This window comes from Microtus ochrogaster, chromosome 4, assembly GCF_000317375.1.
Source record: "Microtus ochrogaster isolate Prairie Vole_2 chromosome 4, MicOch1.0, whole genome shotgun sequence".
Taxonomy (NCBI): Eukaryota; Metazoa; Chordata; class Mammalia; order Rodentia; family Cricetidae; genus Microtus; species Microtus ochrogaster.
In genome coordinates this window covers 7,802,592-7,812,752 of record NC_022011.1, presented here as the reverse complement: position 1 = coordinate 7,812,752, position 10,161 = coordinate 7,802,592, and the positions used below count along the sequence as shown (strand labels likewise).

General features: G+C 37.3%; 1 protein-coding gene across 2 annotated transcripts in view; it reads right to left on the bottom strand.

Annotated features, from left to right (window-relative positions):
- Nucleotides 1–790: 790 nt before the first annotated feature.
- Nucleotides 791–10,161, bottom strand: part of Cdh11 (cadherin 11) — a 153,969-nt gene continuing 144,598 nt past the window's right edge. For both annotated transcript variants that reach the window (XM_005345541.2, XM_005345542.3), the window contains exons 12-13: nucleotides 4,318–4,569; nucleotides 791–2,150 (exon numbers count right to left, since the gene is read on the bottom strand). In XM_005345541.2, coding sequence (XP_005345598.1) covers nucleotides 1,654–2,150; nucleotides 4,318–4,569 — 749 coding nt within the window. In that variant the 3' untranslated portion in view covers nucleotides 791–1,653. The remainder of the gene's footprint in view (nucleotides 2,151–4,317; nucleotides 4,570–10,161) is intronic.

Here is a 10,161-nt window from a genome sequence, read left to right as displayed (position 1 = left end):
AAAAAGGTTTGCAGTGTGATTCTATGTGTTGTCTCCCCAAGTATTGCTTTGTCTGGACCTGTGGTCCACTGTACAAGTGAAAAGTCCTTCACAGAAGTTCCAATCCCCAGGAAACTAGGCGACTGCAGATGACTGTGGCATAGCACAGAACAAATGGCACCAGCCTTCAATGTTCAACATGGTCCCTGATCTCATTGTGAGCACATGGCCCAAAGCATCTTCTGAAATAAAGGTCTCTAAGGAAATTGCCCTTTCACTCATGAAGACTTGAAATTTCAGATTATCTTAAGACAAAATAAAATTACAGGAGGAAAAATGAGCACTTTCAACTGCCAGTCATCTTACTTTATCCTAATAAAATTTACATAAAGGAAGCCAGAGCAGTGTCGGTTTTGACTATTCACTCTTCCAACTCTACAATGCTCAAGGTAGGGTATCAAGTCTATATCTAGAACATCAAGAGGTCTGACAATCCTCCTAAATTTGTCTCTCATAACTATGAGTTCACAGGTTAAATGCATATTATATAACACTTTGTAAAAATCATAGGCTAATCATAAGCTAGTCTAGATCCCTAATGTCCTTCTTCAGAAGTTATACTTGAGGAAAAGCCAGGATGTAAAACCAGAAAGTACAAAAAAATAATTTACATGAAGTTACAGAATCTTATCTTAAAAAACTCGAACATATTTGATTTAAATAAACAAACAAAGCAGCAGACTATAACAGATCATAAATAGGGTTATTAAAAGATCACAATTAAATTAGAAATATAAATGGATCATTAGAAACCCTTTTTTTCAATGTTAAGAATCAAACCCAGAATTAAAAAAGAATCTTTTTTTTTATTTCAAAGGTTGCTTCTTATATTGAAGCTCATATTAAAGCAACAGTACAATGTTCATAAAATATAAGTGTGATGCTGTAACATTTCCGTACATGTCAGAATACTGATATTTGTATGTATACTAAAATAAGAACTTTAAAATTGTACAAATAGATACATTAAAAATGACATAGAAATAGGGCGCTCCTCACTGAAACAAGACAGTTATATCTGGCACGTATTAGTTTAGAATGAAAGTAGAAGCAAAAAGATTTACAAGAATCAGCAGTAACAAGATTGATGCTCAAGAGACATAATTGTACATTGTATTGTACATACATTGTATGGGTTTAAGCTGGCTGGATATTATATATTTCAAGTTTAAAAGTGCACTACAGATAGAGTGTCCATAGTTTAAGGCGAAATTACAGCTCAGAACTGTTGTCCTTTCTAATTTTGTGGAAGCTTCTTTGACAAATTAAAAAATAAAATAAGAGAGACTTAGATGTTCAGAACACATAGACGATTTCCCTTCATTGTAAGTTCACCGTAGACTTTTCCTTCATTTAAATATTGTGTGTGCCAAGTGGTTTTTCTCTAATGAAGCTGAGAAACAACTTCAATATTTGCTTTTTTAGTGGGAAAAGGTACTTCACAGTATTTACCACTTTGATGTCCTTGCAGTTTTATTAAATGTTTCCTCTCTGTAAAACTCTGCTTGTTTTAAATGAGCCTTTCTTTGTTTTAAAAAAATACCTGTTTACACATCTTCTAGATTCTTGAGAACGCCAGACACAGTTCTTAAGGCCAAATTTGTATCATTATTGTTAAGAGTCATCATCAAAAGTGTCTTTGGAGCCATACAAGTCTGCTAGTTTCTTAAAGCGAGGTCCCCAGTTCTGTAGATAGTCGTAGTCCAGGTCTGAATCTGTAGTGGCAGACTCTAAGGAGCTCAGGGATCCAGCCACAGAACCCCTGCCCTCATAACCATAGATTTGGATGGAGTCATAGGGAGGGGCTGTGGGGTCATTATCTGCCTCTTGTATTCTTGTGTTGATGAAGTCATCTACATCCACACTGTTGGGTGCCGGTCGCAACCCAGGTCTAGGCATATACTGATACTCAGGTTTGATGTCTTTGCGAGGAATAAATCCATTGATACCATCAGGATTCTGCAAGGTGGCAATATCAAAGGCTTCCGTGTCTTCCTCACCACCCCCTTCATCGTCATAAGTTATGATGTTCTCACGGACATCCTCTTCCTCAAACACAATGAGTGGTTCTTTCTTTTGCCTTCTCAGAGTCACAAATAATACAACAATAACTGTAAGGAAAGAAAAAGAAAGTCAGCAAAGATTAAGCCCAGCCTCCCTGGTAACTCTTCCCAGAGGGGCTCTGTTTCAGAACTTGGAATGTTGAGAAAATTATCACATTTCCAGAACTCACCAAGAGCTCCAAACTGACCTCTATCTACCCTGAGTGTATTATGCCCTGTGACCTGACAGGTTGGAATTATCTTGAATGTTTTACAGATTAGTCCCAATGCTATTTGACTGTCCTCTTAAGAATCAGTGAGGATTATTGTATCATTTTTCTACATGCAAATGTGTACATTTTTCTTCATGCCAATGAGTATAGCTGTTTTCCACCCAGATTAGAAATAGAATGTTCAGAGAACTCAGAACTTAAACTTTCTGAGATTAAAAAAAAAAACAAAAACCTCCTGTCCAAAGGTTCTACTCTATAATACAGAGTAAACCTTATTATAAAGGATGGGGAAGAAGACAGCTATAAAAATTCTAAGAAAGAAAAATATACTACCTATTTGAACATAAAAACAGTCTTTTAAAAGCACAGGTGAAGCCATCCTGTCATTTCTGGGAAAGAAAAGAATTCCATTAGGCTCGGGCACTTGCTTGTGAGAGCAAGCAATCATTTATACAGAGCTCTAGACCCTTCTTAATCCTTTCTATCGATTCTGTGTCCTCCCCACTCTTATCAGGAAGTTCCAACAATCTTTTGTTGGAAGACTTCTCCCACACTTTCAGCAGGAATGAAACAAGGTTTGCAGAAGAAGCATTTGGCAAATGGATTGAGGGCTTCTTTGAGTTCACATAGTTCTGAGATTTGAGGATGAGAAAATACATGTCACACAGATTTCACAATGTCGCCAGAGCCCCTTGACTTCTCTGTAGCATAGTCATCATCCCGAAACACTCCTTTTCACAGTTATTTGTTTGTTTAGTTTAGTGATTTTTTGTTGTTGTTGCTGTTGCTGCTGTTTATTTGTGTTTGTTTTCGTTTTTGTCATTCATTTAGGGAACATTTCTTGATATCCCGTAACAGACATGAGATAGACTTCTGCACCATGACATCATAGCATTTATTACTGTATTTTCATTTATGCATCTAATTCAACCCAGTATTAAGTCCTGAGAAAGTCTTTCATCTTGTCTGGAACACCCATACAATCCAGCCTCTTTCCTTAGCTGTTAAAACTCTGCTTGCAGAATTTATGCACATTCTCTAAGAATATGTGCCTGGTGTTATGGGGCAATGTTAGTAGACATTCTCTAACCTATGTCTATAGAACCTCATGTCCCAATCATAAAATCTACGGTGTGCCTCTATTTGACTGTGAATTCTTTCCTCAAGAAGCTATGAATTCATCCAACAGAGAGACTTTGAGCACATATTTTCTATCTCTCACGGTTTCCCATAGGGTCTGAGTCCCAGACAACACTCAGTAACTATTCAACCAACTTCCCTCCCAATTTCCTATGGAAGTGGTCCTATTAATTCTTTCAATGGAAAGCATATAAAATGATGTTCAACTTCCTGGATTTGAAAGTTTTATTATAATACTTATTGGTTCTTAAATGTTAGGGCATGAACAGCTGATGAGGGCTACCAGGAACAACAGGAGAAACCTGATCACGAAGGGCAGGAGGTAGGCATCACCTTAAGCTGAAGAACGCAGATAGCCATTGCAAATAATTAGGGATAATTAGCTGGGTCAGAGCCCAGCTTCTGCTGGCTGAGTTTTCTCTTCTTCCTTCATCAGTGCATCATAGCAGCGACTATTCTATCTGTTCCACTTCCCTGAGTCTTTCTCCATCCATTTTTATTATTTATTCGCCCATCTGCTTTTTTATTTAGAGAATGCCTCCCTCAGATAACAGGTTTCTGCCTAAACTCTTTAGCTATAACAACTGTCTCCCATGTCCCTCCATCTTAGAGATGAAATCTGCCCTACAGTCCTGGGACACAAGCTACAATGCTCATCATGACCTTCCTTAGACTCTTTCTGCAAAATGTGTCTGTTCCCACGTTCTACCTATTATGCAATAGAATTCACGAGAGTGGTCACACCTTGTGGTTTGTTTTAAACTCTGTGAATGAACGTGGTGAAGTCTTTATAGCCATCCTGTACTGGATACATCATTTGAAGGATCTGCACTGATTGTACCATTTAGCAGGGAAATCCTTACCCAGAAGAATGACAATGCAGGCAAGGATGGCGATGAGGGCACCAGTGCTCAGGCCAGCATTCAGGATGTAGGCCTCAGCATTACAGGACAGCAGTGCCCCATTCACGTCACACCCACAGACCTTGATGGTGAGGGTATTGGTGCTACTCATGGGTGGGATGCCACCATCGCTGATCACGATGGGCAGGAGGTAGAAGTCCTGCTTCTGTCGACTGAACCCTCCACGTCGGGCATATACCCCTGCAGTATTATCTGTTTGAAGAAGAGAGATAGGGTGTGATTTCATCATAGAACCATACTAATCACAGTTGCTCGCAGCTTTCCAGTTTTGAAGACATGTTGTGTGTTACCAAAGCAAAAGTTAGAATGATTCTCGCTTGTTAATTCATCTAGACATTTTCAAGAGCCACGGATATAGCATGAAAGGATGACGGAATCATCTCTTCATTTTGTAACAAACTAAAGAAATTGACTTTTTAGGGTTTGTCCTTTGTTAGTTTGTATTTGTATTTATTAAGGAAATTCGACATCCTTCCACAGCCAAATCACAACCCACTCGTAAACCACAGGAAGGTATCTTTAGGAAAGTGGAAATACTTGATTAACCTTGCAGCTCATTCTTATTCTTTCAAACTCAAACACGCCTCAGAAACTAAGTCATTAAGCATATCACCCAATAACAATTCTTCTCTCTATTACCCACATTACACAGCCCAAAAGTACAACCTTGTGTTTTCTTTACCTAGACTTAATTGTGTTTTCTGGGTTAAGAAATTCTGTTTACCCAAATGAACCAGTTCAGCTCAACGTTGAGAATTCATTTCTGTTCAAAGTACTCATTGCATTTTTCTTGTGTATTCTTCTAATCCTTTCTCATATTAAATAATTATTTTCTATCATGACAGCTAGACTTCTCCTGGCTCAAAAATAAATCTCAAAGTCATCTCTTAAGGATGCCTCCTGAATGTCTCTATTACCCCTGTCCATTGTGAATCTTCACACTGTATATTCCTATTTCTACAGAAGTACATAGTCTGCACATCTCTCTTGATTTGTTGACATAACCACGTTGATCTCAATGAGATTGGGGATTTCAGGAGAGCGGGGGATTTTATCTGATTCATCTCTGGCTCTTTACCGTCTGATGTACAGCAGACATTTAACAAATACTTGTTGAGCAAATAATGTAACTAGGTCCTGGGAAAAGGCTAACCAAATCCAGATATTGGCTCTCATATTTCTTTCAGTTTTATAACTGTTATTCCCCAATGTTTCCTCGTCGTGCTCTCTCTACAGACAAAAATCCAATAGAGGATATATTCCCAAGTGAGGAATATATTAGTTTGTTTTAAAAAGGAGTAGACATTTAATGTGCTCCATGAAAATTGCATAAGAACCCGATATGCTGGTATGGCCAGTCCCTTTTTAGGCTAAGAAGCAATAATTTATATCTAAGTGAATGTTCCAGCCAACAGTAAAGTCACCTAGCTGGCAAACTTATATGAGGTTGATAGGGTCATAAATCTGTTCTTTTAGTAGGAAAAATAATCCCAAAATCTTGAAATGAATTGTTGCATTTTAGGTAAAAGAAAAATGCAATTTATTTTACTTGGCCTGTTTGGTAGATCTGGTCTCATATAAGGTGGAGCAATCATGTCTGAGTAGGGATAAAGGTAAGCTTATATTTACTCACTGGCTTTGGGAGTCTTTATGATTATGGTTCCTCAACCTTGCATTGCCAATCTCAAGCAAACCATGGTAGAACAGCTATGCCTCTCATTTTTTTCATTTTTCATTATCTGGCCTTCATGTGATTGATATACTGTGCTTTTATTATTGGAGAAAAATTATATATTAATTACATAAAATAATGTGAAAAGTAAACTAACCAAAGAAAAATTAGTCTCCTGATGTTTTTCTGTTCAGGGTTTCACTACTATGCCTTACTTCATAATTAAATGTATGTGCCTATAATAAATTATCTAAAGACATTGTCTCTTTTCTACTCTTCTGTGTCCAAATAGGGCATCCACGAATAAAAATTTCATGCTAATTACTGGAAATAGCATTATGGATATTATGAATAAAATAAATATTAAAAATTCCTAAACATAAGCAACTTGATTCGATGTCTTGATCAAATGAAATATAATCTGGGTGAAATCCCCAGTGAACCTTGATTTAGCATAACTATGAAGGATCTACTCTGGTACCACGGTCTCATGGCTGAAGATAATGTGAACCGAGCAATTTTTTTTCTTTCTCTTTTCATAAACTTTTAGAAACCATAATTTGAGATCTATTTTTCAACCAGTTATCCATGCAAGCTGGCTTTTTCAGATCACAGCAGTCAGGTGTCTACACAAGAGTGGAAGAAGTTCAAACACTGGTGTGTAACCTAGTTCTGTAAACACCAGCAATATGTGAATCCAAATGAGTCATCTTCTGGAAGACCAGCTGTTCTCAGAGACACTGAAATTATTTCAGAAAATCTCCTCAGAATTCCAGGGTGACTGAATCAGGTCCAATCTCTGAGTGACATGGCAGGAGGATATCTGAAACTTCTTTTAAAATCTCTTCTAGCAATGGATGTTTATGCAAACAGATATTAGGATCAGTTGTAGGGGTAGAAAGGAAATGGACTAGCTTGCTCATCTTTCAAACAAGGAAATCTACTCATACCCCACATGAAACATGGAGTAGTTACTGAAACCAAATGCTGTAATATACTCCATTGATTGTCCTCTGGATTGGTTGGTAGTCCAGAGGATTCACAGTATCTGCCAACCAAAAACTTAACACCCAGAACCATGTCCATCCATGGGCCTTAATGAGGGGTTAAGGTTATAGAAATGAGACCTGTCTACCAATCTGACCTAACGCTTAAATAATATAAGCTGCTTTAAATCCATTAAATATATTTTCCAAGTCCACATTGTCGCACCTCCCACACGAGTAGGAGGAGCTTTTTCCAGATGAATAGCTCTGAGCGCTAGCATCAGACCCTATGATGGTAATTCTTGTGATTCATTCAGAACATGGGCAGAAACAGTCAATATGGTCAGGGATAAATGCAAATCGGTTCTAAAAGCAGTAATGGGAAAAGAAATGAATTAAAAACAATAGCACAACTCCTTTCTGGGAACATGGACTCATTGTAAAAAATGATTATTTCCACTTTTCGTCTCAATTATTCTAAGTCGCTGGCCACTGCCTGCACGGAAGTGTTTCTACTCCATAAGTAAGGCACTAGTTTATGCTTCTGGTCTAGGTTATGTATTTCCCTGGGATAACAAATGTTTTTCCAGCTCTGATTTTCATCCTGAATCTCAATATTTCCAACTCTGGATGCAGGTAGGTAATCAGTAATACTTTTTTTTCCCACTTAGGCAAAACTTTGCAAATGTTGCCATTAATTACTGGTATATGACATGCACAGATTGCAGTGTTTCTATAAATGGAGGAAGTAAATTCAGGTTTCAACGTTTTATGTCTAAAACATGGACTCCTAATTGCATGCTGCTTTTAACTTCACAGTTTTTCATTTTATACTAACAAAATTCAAAGTTTACTAATGATGATGGTCTCCTCGGCACCTGGTTGGGATGCTTATATAAATGTTATGATGATGTAGCCCAATGGGAGATATATAAAATGTGACACTAAAATGGAAAATTCTGGTGGAGAAATAGCCCTTGATATGTGGCTTCACTGTATATCAAATCTTCCATTATCCTAAAACATATTGCCAGAAATGGGCATAGCTCCTGCATTTGAAAATGTGATTAAAGGAAGCATGGCAGAAAGGGGCTAGAATATTCTGCTGTGTCCACGTCGACATCAGAGGGAAGTTTCTCCTTGCCCCTCTTGATTCTCTGCCCTTCTAGTCTCTGCAGGTGAAGAGCCCTCATTTCATGACCAGCTGAAGCACTCTGGCTATTTATAAGTCCCTTTAGAAGCTTTAGTATGAGCATCTGTTCATGAGACCATTACATATTTGGGAAAGTTTAAAGTAGGCCTTGCTCTTAGGCAGATACTTTCCTTCCTTCTTACTCAAATTTACCTGTTTCACGAATTCATCACACCCCTAGGGACAAAAAAGACAAAAAACATCCATCCACTTTAGTAAAAACTCTTCCATATATTAAGGAAGTTCATTTTCAAGTCACTAACAGGAAAATATTTATTTTCTTTCTACTAGGCTCCAGCTTCCCAAGGACAGGCAACAGTTCTAACATATGGAGAGGATGTATGTGACCAAACAGTCCTTGAGAAGTTTTCAGCTTTAATAATTTCAGAAATCAATATAATCTACAATCATATAAACATTATTATAAAGTTTAGCTTCACATAATTAATTTTACACTTATTTAAGTTTGTAGATTTTTAATAATTTGATTTAATTTGGTGCATTAAGTAGCTTCTCATTGTCAATCTGAAAACATAAATATTCAAATCTAAAAATAATATTTGCAAGCTCTGTAGTGTTCAATAAATGGATTTAAGCAACTTAGGTTCCATGTGTTCAAAGATGAAGTTATTAGTCATATATATTTTTATTTTCTTGTTTTTTTAGATACACTAGGGTCTCTTTCTCTACCTGTGATTAATTTTTATTTAAACAACCCACTGTTGTTTAAATACAAATTAATATACTGTTTAATGCTTGTGGCCTCCACAAAACACAGAGTTCAGGGACTTCGTTTCATTCACTGTTTTGTTGATGTCTGCATGTCTGTAATATTCTCTGTGTTGGTAGAAGAAATGATTTCATGTGTTTCTACACCATATTGTGAAATGTCATTTTAAGGTATGTTGCATTCATTTATGCTATGAAGCATTTGTTTAATGATGCAAAGGTATGTTGCAATTTTTATGCTGCTTTTTAAAAGCTCTGTGAAACTGTGTTACTTTGCCTGTTTAAAACATCCGATTAGTCTAATAAAATGCTGAAAGGCCAATACATAGTCAGGACAGGGAAAGTGTGGCTGACATGCAAAGAGAATAAATAGAAGAAGAGAGGAGTGAGAAAAGAAGGGGAGAATGACACCATGGGCCAGCCACACAGTCACACAGTCAGACACAGAGTAAGAAGTAAAGAAAGGTGCAGAGAATAGAGAAAGGTAAAAACCCAGAGGCAAAAGGTAAAGATGAGACCATTTAACTTAAGAAAAGGTAGCCAAGCTAAGGTTGGGCATTCCCAAGTAAGAATAAGTCTTCATGTATTTATTTGGGTACTGGGTGGAGGGCCCCCAAAGGACAAAGAGCAAAAAGGAAAAAAAAAATCCAGCGATGACATGTTTCTGATTTGATTATTTGGTATGTGTGGATGTGCCTGTATATGCATATTGTGGGAATCTGTGTATGTATAACTGTAGGTGTGTGCACCTGTGTGTGCATGGCTATAACTGTATGTATCTCTGTGTATATGACTATTGGGTGAGGTTCTGAAGTGGATGTAAAATGTGTGCTGTTGAGTTGTGGGCATGCCTACAGAAACCATTAGAAGACAAAGGTTGTCTTACCCTAACATTTGCCACATTATTCTCTTGATACAGAGTTGCTCACTGAACCCAAAGCACTTTTCTTTTTAGCTAGGATGGCTGACTAACAAGCTCCCATGATCTGACCGTCTCAGTAGCCCAACACTGGGGGTACAGGCATATAAGGACATTCCAGGCTTTTTTTTTTTTAAACGTAGATGCTGAGGATTTAAACTTTAAACTCAGATGCTTTTCTTGCACAGAAAGCCTTCTTACCCACTTCATCATCTTTCCAGCTCCTCTCCATCTACCCTTTTCAATACACCACATACTGACGTAGCTTTTTTTTTTTTTTTTTTTT